The 15,709-nt window shown below is 49.9% G+C and overlaps 1 protein-coding gene across 2 annotated transcripts in view; it reads right to left on the minus strand.

The window, feature by feature from the left end:
- The window catches only part of Tcf7l1 (transcription factor 7 like 1), a 166,455-nt gene that overhangs the window by 14,838 nt on the left and 135,908 nt on the right, over window positions 1-15,709 (minus strand). The window contains exons 4-5 of one of the 2 annotated variants that reach the window (XM_028855171.2): window positions 8,379-8,462; window positions 8,047-8,088 (exon numbers count right to left, since the gene is read on the minus strand). In XM_028855171.2, coding sequence (XP_028711004.1) covers window positions 8,047-8,088; window positions 8,379-8,462 — 126 coding nt within the window. The remainder of the gene's footprint in view (window positions 1-8,046; window positions 8,089-8,378; window positions 8,463-15,709) is intronic. The other variant, XM_028855172.2, reaches the window with a different exon arrangement.

The raw sequence follows: 15,709 nt of genomic DNA on the forward strand, positions 1-15,709 counted from the left end.
GACAGGCCTCTGTCACTGAGCAACGGAAAACATTAAAAAATCCTCGCAATTCAGACTGTTGTTAGAAAATACCACATCCCCACTCAGTTGGACAGAAGGAAGTGGTTTTGGATTTTTAAGTATTTATTTATCATGTATACAGTGTTCTGTCTGCTCGTATACCAGTGCTCCTGACCTCTGAGCCATGTCTTCAGCCCTGGTTTTTGTTTGTTTGTTTTTGATTTTATCACTAAGTTCACACTTAGAGTCCACCCATTTTAGCCAGCACAATGGATGAGTGAGTTTGAGACCAGCCATGACTAGAGGGAGACAATGTCAAAACCACAAAACCACTGTGTGTGCGTGTGCGCACGCGCGTTTGTGTACATGTGTGTGCCATGGCCTGGATGTGGGTGTCAGAAGACAACTTGCCGTGGTAGACTCGGTCCTTCCATGGTATGGGTCCCAAGGACGGACCTCGGGTCATCAAGCTTGGCGACTTGGCGAGTCCCTTTACCTGCCGAGTCATCTCAGTGACCCCCCCCCCACTGATCCGTTCAGCTCTCTGTGTTATCAAGGGCACACGTTTGATTCTCTACATTGTTGATTCTAGTCCATGTGAAAGTCGGAGAGGGGGAGGGGCAAGGTTTTTCAAAGAAGCCAAAGTGCACTTCTAGAAAGGAATAGAAACATGGTTCTCAACCTGTGGGTCACGACCCCAGGGGCAAATGGCCTTGGGGGTGGGGGTGGGGAGTCGCCCAAGACCATTGGAAAACATTAGCTTCAGGCCAGTAGCAAAATTACAGTTATGAAGTGGCAACGAAAATAACGTTAGGGTTGGGGGGTCACCACCTCACGAAGAACTGTGTTAAAGGGTCGCAGCATTGGGAAGGTCGAGAGCCACTGGACTAGAAGGAAGGATGCAGTTCCCGCTTTCACACTCAGTGGGTAAATATTTGGTGAGAAAGCACATGCAACCTCCAATCCTCTCCCCACAGAGCACTCATTAGCCACCTGGGGGGGGGGGGAAGCAGCAGCCCCGCAGTGGAAACACCTGGCCCCAGCTAATCCCAGCGCCAACATCTCCAACGTGGGGCCATATTGACACAGTGGGCCTGCTCCTGACAGGACGAGGAGACGGCATTAACACAGAGGTATTCTTGCCTAAGACGCGCAAACCCAGCTGTGAGGGACCATCAGACAGACTCTAACTGAAGGGCAGCCTACAAACCGCTGCTCTGGCTGGTGATGTAGGGCAGGAGGCAGAGTGCTGGAAGACCCGGGTTCGATCTTGCCCACTGCATAAACTGAGCACGGTGGCCGGCGCTTGTAATCCTAGCACTTGGGAGGCAGAGGAAGGAGGGTCAGAAGTTCAAGGCCATCCTGGGGGAAAATCCAAGTCTGAGGCCAGCCTGAGCTATGTGAGGCTCAACAAACCAAAAGCAACAGAAAAGCCGGACAACAGAAAGGCTGGCTTGCCTGTGAGAGTCAAGGAAAGAAGAGCAGGGCTGAGGCCGTGTGCTGACTGGAAACCAAAGGCACACCGATGAAACCCAACGGATGAGCGCAGATGGGACTTGGGATGGAAGACAGGGCCATTCTTACTGTGGGCTAGCGTTGAAAGAAAATGGTCCCCAAAGGGAGTGGCACTGTTAGGAGGTGTGGCCTTGTTGGAGGAAGTGTGTCACTGTGAGGGTGGGCTTGGATGTCTCTTTCACTCAAGATTCCCTCAGTGGGGCTGACAGATGACTTCCTGCTGCCTTCTGGTCAAGATGTAGCCAACACCACATCTGCCTGCATGCCGCCATGCTCCCTATCATGATGATAATGGACTGAACCTCTAAAACTGTAAGCCAGCCACCTCAATTAAATGTTTTCTTTGTAAGAGTTGCCGTGGTCATGGTGTCTCTTCACAGCAATAGAAACCTAACTAAGATGGCTAGGGAATTGTGTGAAATGTTAGCTTTTCTTCTTTCCTTTTGTTTGTGTGTTATATGCACAAGGCCATGTGTGCACCGAGGTCAGAAGAGGACCTGGGGTGTCCCAGTGCATCACTTTCCACTTTATTCCCACTGAAACTGGAGCTGGTGTAAACTGGGGTTCCAGGAACATATGCATGGCCCCATCTTTCCCCTTTTTAATGTGGGGGCTGGGGATATGAATTTGGGTTGTCATGTTCGTACAGATACACTCTTACCGACTGAGCGATCTCTTCAGGCCCTAATGTTCCTTTCTTGATGTTTTGATAACTCTCTTGTGGTTATTTAAGCAAATATTTTTGTTCTTAAGAAACCTAAGGTGTTCAGAGATCACATTTCTAAGTTACTATCAGCTTATCAGAAATGGAAAAGGGGAAAACATACACAGAAGGAGGGAGAGGAAAAACCCCAGGGGCTGGATTTGTAGATCCAGATGAAAAGTGGTGGGAGCTTCAGATAGGAAAGTCTGAAGCTCCAGACAAATCAAAAAATACTATTAAGTAAAAAGAAGTACAGTCAGTATGGAGAGGAATGGAGTGAGCCACAGACGTATGGATTTCGGAGACTTCCAGGTTTACACAGGTCGTCTGGTGAGATGGAGAGGGAAAACATAAATTTCATTTATTTATGAACCCATTATTTATTTGCTTATGAATAGATAGATAGGGTTGCACATAACCACATACAAATTTTATTTATTTATTTATAGGTAGCTAGATATGGCCTCACAGAGCTCATGCTGGCCTTGGACTGACTAAGTAGCTGAGAATATGACCTTAAACTCCTCTTGGCCATCCTGCCCCTAACTCTTCAAGTGCTTGGATGACAGATGTGTGCCACCACACGCCCTCTGCAATGCATGATACTAAAAGGGAAAGCCCATCAAGTGACTCTGAGAGCGTTCACCTGCTCGGCAACATCAGGCTTCTCAGCGTGGGGCTCAGGGCTCGGGGCTTGGGCAGTGAGATTGTGGTCCTTAGAAGGAAAGTATCCAGGCACTGACTCGGCCACTAGCCATCTGACACGCAGCTCTCCAATTTGCTTCTGAGAAGGACTCAACGTACAATGATAAAATAGGGTATTCGCTGCCTAAAATATCAGGGTGACAGTGGCCATGGGCTGCAGGCTTTATTCCGGGTACTCACCAGCCTTTCCCCCTCGTTCTATTAGTGATATTGCTCTTTTTTAAAATGTTACTACGTTTTTATGGGTTTACTTGTCATGTGTGTGTGCATGTGAGTGGAAGTCAGAGGCAACTTGCGGGAATCTCTTCTCTCTCTCCACCATGTAGATTTCGGTGATGGAAGAACTCAGGTTGTCGGGCTTGGCAGCCGGCACCTTTACCAGCCGAGCGTGCAAGGGGCCCTGAATTCAATCCTCAGACCCTCAAAACCAAGTACGGTCGTGAATGCCTGTACACACACACACACACACACACACACACACACACACACACACACACACACAGGCACGCACGCACACGCACGTGCACACACACATGCGCCAATGACATGTAGCGGCACATAGACCAGCTGTCTTCCTCTATGTCCTTTGGCACTCTCTCAAGCAACACAGTATATATAACACCCTGTGTGTCATTTTTGTGTCTTTTGAGAGAAGGCCTTGCTGTGTAGTCCATGTTGGCTCGACCTTCTGAGTCTCCTGCCTCAACTTCCTAGGTACTAGGATTATAGGTGTATGTCTCCACAGCTGACTCATGCACGGCATTTATCATTTCTGAATGAGAGGAAGGAGGGGACCCTGGAGTAAGGAGATGTACACAAGGACTGTCCATCTTCTCACAGACCATCCCCCACTCCCTTAACAAGTTCTCCTCTGCATATGGAAGATGCTGGTAAATGTTTATGAACAAAGCAGAGACGGTTTTTTTTTTCTTTGCTCGGCACTCTGGGAACAGAGTGGCGAAAGACAGTGCTCGGGCCTGGAGAGTAGAGTCAATGTGGGGGTCAGCACAATCTCGCCCCCAAGCAGTGAGATTATGGGAACAAATACCATAAATAGTTACACAGGGGACTGGCAAGATGGCTCAGTGGTTAAGAACACAGGCTGCTTTTGCTGGAGACCTGGGTTCAGTTCCCAGCACCCACAGGGTGGCTCCCAACCATCTGTAATTATTTCCAGGGCAGTGGTTCTCAACCTTCCTAATGCTGCAACCCTTTAAGACAGTTCCTCATGGTGTGGTGACCCCCAACCATACAATTATTTCATTGCTACTTCATAGGTGTAATTTCACTAGTGTTATGGATTGTAATGTAACTATCTGTGATTTCTAATGGTCTTGGGCAACCCCTGGGAGAGGGTTATTTGGTCCCAAAGGGGCCGTGAGTCAACAGGTTGAGAACCACCGCTCTAGGGGATCTGACACCCTCTTACGTCTTACCTAGGCACCAAGCACGTGCATAGTACACAGACGGGGCAGGCAGGCATTGGTGCACATAACATAAAAATAAAACCTTTATAACAAAGCAAAGCAGGAAAACCAAACAGTAACAACACAGGCGATTTCCCCATTTTCCACCCCCAGCTTGCCTTAAAGGTGTAAATGGAAGTCATAGTGGCACTCAGCCCCGCCCCCACGGCAGCGGCCGGGTTAGGACTTGTTTGGACACCCTTCCCTGACAGACTCCACATGACTCACCAAATCTCTCCAAGTATGCAGCCTGTTTTCTTCATTGGCCCTACTCCCCGGGCAAACGTCTTCGAATATTTTACTTCTGATCTAAGCTAAATTTTTCATAATCTGGAGTGTTTTTATTTCTCTAATTGAAAGAGAAAAGAAGAACCAATGCCCCAGCTTCTGTGCCTGCGACCTGAGAAACTCCAGGCTCCGCTCACACCTCTGGCCTGACAAGGAGTCATGCTAAGTCATTCGGGATGTGGGGAGCGCCCCTTTCCCCTGCCTCCGGGCTTGGATTTGCAATTATGGGAACGAGTCTCAACTCTGGCTGCCCCTTAGAGTCGCCGTGGGGAGCTGAAAAAACGAAGATACCAGCCCCACCCCAGCCCAATTAAATCATATCCTTGGGGGATTACGATGTTAAATTCTATGGGCTCATTATCTCTATTACCTTCGCAATCTGTCCATTTGTTTTGGCACCTAATTCAGGTCCTCATTACCTCTTAGTTCTGCTAATTAAACGGGATGTTAATTGTTCATTCCCCCTCTTAATTTCCTAACAATAGCAAGGGCGCAGTGGCGGTGGCAATGATGGGTAGCGTGGTGACGATGGTTTGGAAAGCCCGGCGTTAGTGAAGAGATACTTTGTGTGGGGCACAATGCTGAACTCATTACAACCCACTGGCTCATTTCTGTACGACTCTATGACGTCAGCGTTCCTCTAATCCCCATTTAATAGATGAAGAAACTGAGGCAAGGAGCGATGACGTCATTGGCCTGAAGCTTGGAGAAGAGAAGGAGGCAAAGCCAGGATCCAAATCGGCACTGCTTCCCAGCCCCAGTCCCCCCCGCCAGCCCCAGCACCTCCTCCCCAGACACCCTAGGCCCTCCGCCTCTTAGGAGCCTGCATGAGCTGCTGGACTCCAGGTTCATACTGAGGGCTTTCCCCTTGTCTGTGCCTTTATCTTTTTTTTTTTTCTTTTTTAACATTCAGGTTTAAACTTTCACTTTCTATTTAATTTAATACAAGGTCTCCCTTTGTAGCCTGGTTGGTCTGAACTTGCTATGTAGACCAGTCTGGCCTAAAATTTACAGACACCTGCCTGTGTATGTCCAGCCCACCAGGTTTTTTTTAACATTACATTTATCCTCTCTCTCCCCCCTTCAGATTCATAGTCTCTCTCTGTCTCTGTCTCTCTGTCTCCGCCTCTCTCTCAAGTTTGCCTGTGAAGGTTGGAGGATAACTTGCAGGGGTCAGTTCTCTACTACTAAGTAGGTCCTGGGAATCAAACCATGAGGCGTGGCAGCAAGCACCTAGAGACAGAGCCATCTCTTGGCTTCCTTGCTTTGCAGTATTAGAATACAGAGTACGATAACATAGAAATCATTGGGAAAATTCTGCACCTATAAAGCAATCTGTACCGACAGTTCACGCTTCTCTGCTCTCGGACAAAATCAGCGTGTGCCCCCCCCCCCCCCCCCCGCCCGTGCTGTGATATGATACACACAGCACTCATCTGCAGTGGCCAGATGACTGACAGCTGCAACTGCAGGCAGCTCCCTGAGAGTTTAGGAAATTCATACACTTTCCAGTCACCCCAAGAAAGCCACGAGCAGCTGGTTTATTTGAGGGGAAGGGACCAGAAAGAAAAAGGCCAAGAGCCAACACTCTGTATTATTATGATAGTGTCCTGGAGCCAAGGAGGTGGGAGCAGTCAACACTGTCAGATGTCACCTAGATGATGCCTAGAAATCACGGAGATGAGCGGACAGGGCAGGTAGAGCTGAGTCAGGCTGCCACGGGTCGGCAGGGAAGATGTGGTAATTAATGGAAGCATGGGAAGCTGGGCTGGGGATGTTAGAAGGCAAGTATGGTGATTGATGCTCACAAAGAAGACGGGACATCCAGAAATATGTGTTAGATTTGAAAGGGAAATCGTATCCCTGAAAAGGAGCCTGTGAAAAGACCGTCTCACACAGGAGAGAGGGCAGCAAGCCCTGACATTCTGGGGTCTGCTGCAGGAGGCTCCGAGGTGCCACGGGATGGGTGAGGGTAAGGATGGGTGAGGGTAAGCAGAGAGGGAGACAGCAAATGAAAGGTAAGTGGATCAGGACTAAAGGTCCATCACTGTGTCTGATTCAAGCCACTAGAGGGCACCAATACCTCATGCTCACCATCCCAAGCCAGAACCACCAGCATGGCCCATCCAGGGCACAACTGCTCAATGCTTTGTAGGAACCTGCCACTGGTTCCGTGCATGTCGTGGGACAGCCTACCCTGGGTGGCTGGCTCTGCCCTACATGGTTATTCCTGCCCACCTCCTGACAGATGGCTGTGACAGTCATCTGAGAGCCACACATGACATCATGTTGTAAACTACCACGGGCTCTCTACCACTCTGAGCTGGTCCCGTGATCGCTGGAAACCACACAAGCTCACTGCACCTCTATTTATATTCTGTGTACATCTTCTTCCTCACAGCTAGCCTCTAAGCTTTTAATGAGCAAGGAGTCTCAGTGTATCTTAAAATGTCCTGAGTGAGAAAATATGTCTGGGATTTGCTGTAAAATCAGAGTGGCAAGAGAGGGATGTGAGTGATGGCAATATGGGAGTTCATTTTACATAATACACTCTCCTTTCATAGATCTTTAAATTGGTCTCTAACAGTTTCTAAAATCGCCATGGATCCCCAAGGCTTTGTAGCTAGTATGGCTGGCAGTGAAGAAGCCCTCGTCTCCTGTCTGTAAAGTGAACAGGCTGAGAAAGGTGAAGGTCCTCTATGACTCTGAGACTCACTGGACAGGACAGTGACCAGATAGCTTGGCCGGCATCCACTCGGAGCCTTATGTCCTTCCCGGAAGATGGAAAGCAAAGGTTCTAATCGAGCATCGTTTCTTACATGCTTTGGACTTCAGTCATGGGGAGGTGAGGCGCCCTGCTGGGACCCCACTGCCCTTGTCTCCCAGGACTCTCTCCCCTTGCCTCCAAAGCCCAAGGTTGCCACAGCTGTGCTGAGGGGCCACTGTCCGTGTTTTACGGGATGCTTCCCTGAAACAGCTGGTAGAGAGGAGCGCCTTTAACTGCAGCCTCGCAGCTATGGGGAGAAGAGGTGTTCTGAACGAACACCAACGGGACAGAAAGGCCTCCTTGTTCTTAGGAAGCGGAGACGGATTTGAAGCAGGTGTCCAGGAAGAATGGGGGGGTTAATGGTCAGGGCCATGTGTCTTCAATCAAGCAGTCCAGGTGGTGCATGCCTATGTGCTGAGGTGGACGCAAAGGTGAGGCTGTCGAAGACCTAACCTCTTTGTTAACCCCTGGCTGTGCCCACACAGTGTCAGGGTTAATCTTCATGCCCAATTAGGCTGGATTTACAATCACCATGGAAACCCCCTCCAGGTGTGTCTGTAAGAGTGTTTCCAGAAAGATTTAACTGAGGAGGGGAGACTCACCCTGAATGTGGGAGGCACCATCCAACGGGCAGGATCCCCAGACTGAACAAAAAGGAGAAAGTGAGCTGAGCACCAGCATCCATTGCTCTCTGCTCCCTGACAGTGGATGCAGCATAACCCAGCCGCCTCGCACTCCTGCCACCACGGCTTCCCCACCAGACAGCCGCTCCCACCAAACCGTGAGCCAAACAAACCCTTCCTCTGTTAAGTTGCCCTCGTCAGCTATTTTAGCACAGCGAGAAAAATAAGACACGGGGGAGAGAGACTTAGGAAGCTTCTGGAAGGTGGCAAGGAGTCAGGGGCAGGGGCCCAGGCTGCTAAAACAGACTCACCAAGTGTGCTGGAGACGGCGATCTTGTGTCCTTGACTGTAGCGCTGGAGGGGACGTCGAGGAGGGGCCATTTCATCTGCAGGTACTGCACAGGAGATAGAGAACACGAAGCAGGTGAGATGGGGTCTCCCAAGCACCAAGATGAGTACAGAGAGGGGGCTGGCAGGGAGGTCACCAGCTATGGGGGAGGCCAACAGCGATAAGCCCACGGGCCCTGGACAGGGGCAATCGCCGCCACTACCACATGACTCTAATACGGCACAGCATACATGTGTGGTCGCTCTGCTACCACTATCCTGTCACCACGGCCAGAGGCGAGACATTAAACAACGCAGCTAAACTTCTAAGTGGGGAGGGGATGGATACATTCCGATGTGACCATCATCTTCAAAGAACCTATCTGTGAGGCTCAGGCCTTCTTGACTCTCTCTACGGAGCAAGGCAGATCAACAGAGAGCAGATTCCCAAACGGAGGGCCTCCCTGGTCCATCTCCATCTCCTGCAGCATCACCGATGGCATTCCCCAAGAAACCCACTTGTGGGAGTGATAATCAAATGATAAAGCGCCGGACCGGGCAGGGCATACGGTCCAGGTGGCAGAGAGTATTCACAGAGCATCCACAAAGCCCTCAGCACCACATATATGGGCCATGGTGGTGGCATGCCTGAAATCTCAGCCCTTGGGAGACAGAGGTAGGAGGATCAGAAGTTCAAGGTCACCCTCAGCTCTATAACAAGTTTGAGGCCAGTCTAGGATGTATAAGATCTGTCTAAAAAAAAAACTCCCACCTGCCCGGCGGTGGTGATGCATACCTTTAATCCCAACGCTCGGGAGGCAGAGCCAGGCGGATCTTTCTGAGTTCGAGGCCAGCCTGGCAGCCTGGTCTACAGAGCGAGATCCAGGACATGCACCAAAACTACACAGAGAAACCTTGTCTTGAAAAACCAAAAACCAAACCAAAACAAAATAAAACCAAAAACCTCCCACCTGTCTCACAGTCGAGGGTTATGAGTAATTATCATTTTTGTTTGTTTGTTTCTTTGAGATAGGGTCTTGTTACATAGTCTTGGCTGGCCTGGAACTTAGTATTTAGACCAGGCTGGCCTTGAATTTGCAACAGTCTTCTTGCTTCTAAAACTGGCATACTCAGTTTATAGGTGTGTACCACCACACCCAGCATCTGTTCACACTCACGGATGCTGACTCTTTTGAGAGATACTTTTCACTAGTATCTCTCAACCTTGGAACGATCACCTGGCACCCCACCCTCTGCCATGCATCGTTGGGGGCGGGAAAGGAATTTCCATACCCACGTGCATATAAATCCATGCACACACGCTCTCTAGAGGGGAAAAAAAAACCCTTTCCTTAACGTTGGTTCGGCACAGCTAACAGGAGGGAGTCTAGGGGAAGTGGGGGACCCTGGGCTCTGAGCACAGCATCCGTGAGTATAGACATCACTCAACCAATGTAGGTTGTGACCCAAGACAAATGACTTAACAATTTGGAGTCTTGTTTTGTCACCTGTGGGGCAAGCTATTATGACTAACTTTACAGACTGTTAGCAGGAACGGGACCACGTCCGGGACCGAACACGGTCTTGCACGTGGGAGATGTTTGATAAATGGCAGCTATTATGTTCATAAGCAAACCATTAGTCTTTGCCAGGAGCAAAAGCAAGCATGTTGTCCTAGAGTCAACACTGACAGGGTGCTTCTGGGCACCCGACCAGCCAGGCAACGGCTGTGCAGAATGTCCAAGACTAGCTTGAGAATTAGAGGTCTGCGAGGAAGGCGAGGCTCAGAAAGACTTTCAGAGACTGAAGGGAGCCTTTGGCTCGTCATTGCTCTTGGATTTCACAGGGGAGGGAGGTACAACTGGCTATGAGCGGGAAAAGTATTGGGTGGGGTGAACAGGGCAGGGGCTGAGTTTTCAGAAAGGTATCTCTAAGACTTGTGGATGTCGCTCAGGCTGCCAGGGGGCTTTCCTAGCACACATGAGGGCCTGGGTTTGTTCCTCGGTACATAAACTGACAGTGGTACTGCCTGCCTGTAATTCCAGCTCTAAGGAGTTGGAGCCAGAAGGACCTACCTACTACACAGAAAGTTTGGGGCCAGTCTGGGCTACATGAGACCTTGTCTCAAAAAATAAACAAACAGGGCAGGGAGACGGCTCAGCAGGTAAAGGCACTGAGAAACCCTGAAGCCCAAATACTCGAAAAAACAATAAGGCGTTTGTATATGCATGTACAACCTAGCATTCCTGCTGTAATATGGGAGCAGAGACAGCATTGCCTGGGAGCTCCTAGGGCCAGGTAGCCTACAGTGCTCAGGGCAGCAGCAGAAGCAAGAGAGATCCGGCCTCAGCAAGTGGAAGGTGAGAACCAACTCCTGGAAAAACAACCAATCACAGGGCACCCACTCAAAGAACCGGGGTTCGCACACAGCCCTTTTCTAGCAGCAGGAAGGGGCACCAGCCCAGGCTTTTGGGTGAGTCAGTAGCTGTAAGTCAGGCTAAAGGGATAGGCCAGCTGCGCCAAAACCCGAGCCTAGGGTTTTTATGATTGTTTTTCCTTTAAAAAAAAAAAAAATCCATTCCTTTTACTATTCTATGATCAAGAACATATTTGTGTGTGTGTGTGTGTGTGTGGTATGTGTGTGGCTGACCTCAGATCAGAGTCTTCCCCAATCACTCTACTTCATTCACTGAGGCAAGATCTCTCCAGCGAAGCCAGAGCTGTCCAGTCTAGCTAACCAGCTTGCTCCCGGGATCCCCTTCTGAGTGATATTTACATGGGTGCCCGGGATCCAAGCTCTGGTCCTTACACTTGCACGCCAGGTGTTCCGTCCATCGTGCATGCCCGCAGCCCATCGTGACCCCTTCCACCGTACCAGCCTCCAACACTTCCTTTGCTCTCATGGACTCTCTCATTCCTTGTCTCTCTGCCCCCACCCCCAGAGGTTGAATGGAAATACGGACATCGGTGTCCTCCTATGGTGGTTGGTGGCTTGAGGAAGCTAGTACTTCTGAGTACCAAACGTCTTCCAGAAGCAACAACCCAAATGTTTGTCTGTTTAAGAAACCACAACCTCTGGAACAAACATCTGATACTAAAGGGAAATGTCCCAAATTATGTCACCCCAACATGAACTGCAACAGGGGGAGTCTCAACATCCACCAGGTCCACCATGATCTGGTTTCCCATTGCGCCATAAAAACATATGCACGTGTTGGTTGTTCGAAGAGACAGCTTTAAATCTTATTGGAGTGGGCCAAAACAATCTGAATTTTGATTCGGGACAATGATTGGAGTCTTAAGTAACACCATAGGTGATCTTTTGGGTTGTCACACACAGCTGGCTTTAGGACTGCCGAGCAGTATTGTTCCCCTTGGCACCAATGACTGACATACGGGGCTGCAGGACTCTGCTGTGGAGGGGGCCATCTTCACACACCAGCAGCTCACGGGCCTCAGCAGCCTCCCAGCCTCTCTTGACAGTTGGAAATGTTCCAGAGTCAGGGATGAAGAGATGTCTCCGCCATTAAGAACGTGCGCTGCTCTTGCACAAGACCCAGGTTCGAATCCAGGTACCCACATGGCAGCTTACAACTGCCTGTAACTCAGATCTAGAGGATCTGACGTCCTCTTCTGTCCTACACAGGCACTGAATGTACATGATGTGTTTACACTCTCTCTCTCTCTCTCTCTCTCTCTCTCTCTCTCTCTCTCTCTCTCTCTCACACACACACACACACACATACACACAAACGCAAGCAAAATACTCATAAACATTAAAAAAGAAACGTTTCCGACTTTCCCAAATGTCTCCCAGGACGGGGTTAGGGGTGGGGCTGCCTGCTGTTGTGAATCACTATTTTAGTGACTGAGGAGTTGACCTGCAGTCACTGAATTATTTTACCAGGGCACATTCCACTTGACAGTGCGGATGTCGAGGTATGTACATGCATGTCATTACCACACATACACTCACAGTAAAGAGTTCCCATTACCACACATTCACAGAGTGAGAGCTCTGACTTTTGGCTGCTTTATCTGTCTAATGGGACATCTTTTTTGGGCTTCCAGGGCCTCAGTGTCCCATGGGGGGGGGGTGTTGTAGGCATGTGCCACCATGCCCAGCTCACACACTAATTTTCACTGAGAACGGGAAGCTTAGATGGTAACAGTCTTAAGTCCCAGGCCTGGGAAAACAGGGCAGAGCATCATTTTGGAAGGTAGTACTATTTTAGTTCTCCTTTTTTCAACTTAAAAATTTTTCCCCTTGTGTGTGGTGTACATATGCGTTTATATGGATGTGCATGCATGTTGTGCTTGTGTGTAGAAGCCAGAGTGTTCCGCACGATCACTCTTGGCCTGATTCTCTTTGATACCAGGTGTCTTGGATTGCTCTTCACCTAATATATTGAGGTAGGGTCTCACAACTGACCCCAGAGCTTGCTGAATCCCAGCCCTGCCTCCCAAAAGCTGGGATTAGAGCTGGGTCACTACCTCAGCATAGCCTTTACCTGGACGTCAGGGACCCAAACTCTGATTCTTACACTGGCGTGGCAAGTGTTTAACCACTGGCCACTCCCTAGCCTTCTTTTTAAAATGTTGGAGAGAGTTGTGGGGTGGACGGCAGAATTTTAAGGCTCACTGAACAGTAGAATGACTTAGAAAGCCTCCAGACTGCAGCCCAAGGAGGGGGGGAATTCTAAAATGCTCCCCAGGAATTAGGGCAACAGGAGGTCCCAGCAATGTAATATCCCACGTCAGCACTAGGAAAATGCAGGCATCTGCATAGTTCTGAATGCCTAGATCACATCCAGTGGAAAGAAACGGCTTTTTAAAAAGATTTCTTTACTTTTAATTTTAATTGTGTCTCTGTGTGTTGTGCACATGTGTGTATGGGTCCCTCAGCAGTCAGGGTGTCGGCGGATCCCTTGGGGCTGCAATTACACGTGGTTGTGTAAGCCATGAACTGTGGGTGCTGGAAGGAAACTCGGGCCCCCTGTAAAGAGCAGTACCCACTCAACACTGGGACATCTCTCCAGCGCCAAGAAAGCGCTTCTTGGCAGTGTTTCCCATGGGAGGTCAGCCCACAATTATCCTGGAGGTCACTGCACATGGGTGGGGCATGTCTGTGGGGATTAAGTGATGTGTAGCTGAGCTTAGGCTCTGTGCATAATAATGGTGTGTGGACAAATTAAAACAGGTTTCGACAAGCCCCATCTAAGCTCCATTCAACAAGCTGCCTGAGGCTCAAGCTTATGACTGGCGTATCACAGCCGGGCATGAGTGCAGCTGATGTGCTACTCAGAGCCTGGTTCACCTACCCCCTCTTTCCCGGGATGGCCACTGGAAAGGCAAAGCCCTGGGTCTTCAAAATATCAGTGCAACTGCTGGACTGAGCAACAGTGACAGTTACTCTGGAGAGCTGTCTGTGACTAAAGGACCTCGTGAACAGTCTCAGCGCTGGAAAAGACCACATCATCCTCAACTTACACACACTGCTTTAATAGGCCACCATGTTCTGTGACGCATACGAAGGGCAGATAGAGAGTTCCCATTCTCACAGGATCTTGGAAACTGGTGGGGGATCTAGTCTTCTGCTATGCTGGTTTATAGTTAAGTACAGAACAGAGGCCAGAGGAGGATGTCGGGTGTCTTGCTCTATCATTCTCTATCTTATTCCCTTGAGACAGGGCTCCTTACCGCACTGGAACCAGACTGGCAAACAGCAAGCCGCAGGAATCCCACTGTTTCTGCCTACCACAGCACTGAGGTCATGGAGGCGCACGCCTTTAATCCCAGCACTTGGGAGGCAGAGGCAGGCGGATCTCTGTGAGTTCGAGGTCAGCTACACAGAGAAACCCTGTCTCAAAAACAAAACAAAACAAAACAAAACAAAACAAAACAAAACAAAAAACCCAAAATTATTTATCATCACCATTATGTGTCTGTCTGTCTGTCTGTCTCTCTCTCTGTGTAAGTGGCATGTGCGCACATGTGGGGCAAGAGGTCAATTTTGTGGAGTTGGTTCCCATCCTTCCACCTTTATGTGGGTCCTGGGGATCAAACACAGGTCCTCAGGCTTGCAAGGGCCTTTATGTGCGGAGCCAGCTCCCCAGCCTGGCATGGACCTTCACCTTGTTAAGGAAGGGTGATTCTAGTCCTATTTTAACGTTGTTCTCATTGGAACAGATGTTGAATTCACTCAGCATCCACCAAAAATGGTCACGTGGTTTCTGATTTGACTCATTCGTGAGATGCATCCAGAGTGACTGATTTTCCCACCTGGGAGCACTTTTGCATTCCCTGGGCGAACCCCTACGAGGCTACCAGGGTTGGCTCTTTTTTTTTTTTTTTTTTTTTTTTTTTTTGTAACTTTTCTGTGGAAGGCTGATCAGAGCGCCACATTCCTAAGTACAGGCGGACAAAAGTCGTTTTCTTTGGGGTGACATGTCTAAGCTCTGGATGTTACTTTCACTTTGTTAGAGGGGTGCTGTGCCTCTCTTCCTGAATGTTCCGCTGTCTCTTTCCCAGAGTCCTCCTGGGGCTAAGTGCTCGGCCAGGTGGGCTGTTTCCGCTCCACTCGGGCCTGGGGAAGGGTCCCTCCGCAGGCTCTTCCCTGGAGACCAGGGCCCGCTTTCCTGCAGTGGGGCGGAGACCTGTCCTCCACAATCCCCGCTCGGCTCCGAGACCCCGCAGCAGATTAATTGCAGCTGTGCCCTGGAATTTCCCCAACACACAAATCTTCGTGATGTAAAACAGCTGGGAGGAAATCCCAGCATGCCCTGGACAGAGGCAGAGTTGCCAATGAGCTATGGAGATTAACCCTCGGGCTCCCAGAGAGCAGTGAAGGCCCCCTGCGCCGGCAGGCCCACCCTGCCTCACCCCTGCTCAGGACTCGCTGGGATGCCCAGTCTCTGCTCGAATGCTCTCTGAGAAAACCCTTTCTCTGGGTCACCAGAGAGAAAGCAAGGCTTCTTGTCACAGAAGGAACCCACAGCAAGGCTCCCAGAGGAGAGCCCTCATCTCCCGAACTCCAGCTCCGGGAGGCCCTCCACTTCAACTGTGGACACAGGCAGAGGACAGAGTCCTTTCAGGTTCTTAGGTTAGGAGAGCAGCCTTGTCTGTCTGCCTCTCTGGTCCCCGCTGGTGAACAGTGACTCCTGTGACCTTAAGCTAGGGCTCTCTTGAATAAAGTCCAAGGATTCCTAAGGCTGCCTGCCTCAAAGGATGCCACAGATGCTGTCACCAAGAGACAAGACTGAGGCAACAAACGCCCCCTCACCCCCCTAAAATGGCTTCAAGCACAGTGAGACAT

The sequence above is a fragment of the Peromyscus leucopus genome, chromosome 3 (genome assembly GCF_004664715.2).
Source record: "Peromyscus leucopus breed LL Stock chromosome 3, UCI_PerLeu_2.1, whole genome shotgun sequence".
In the NCBI taxonomy this organism is placed as follows: Eukaryota; Metazoa; Chordata; class Mammalia; order Rodentia; family Cricetidae; genus Peromyscus; species Peromyscus leucopus.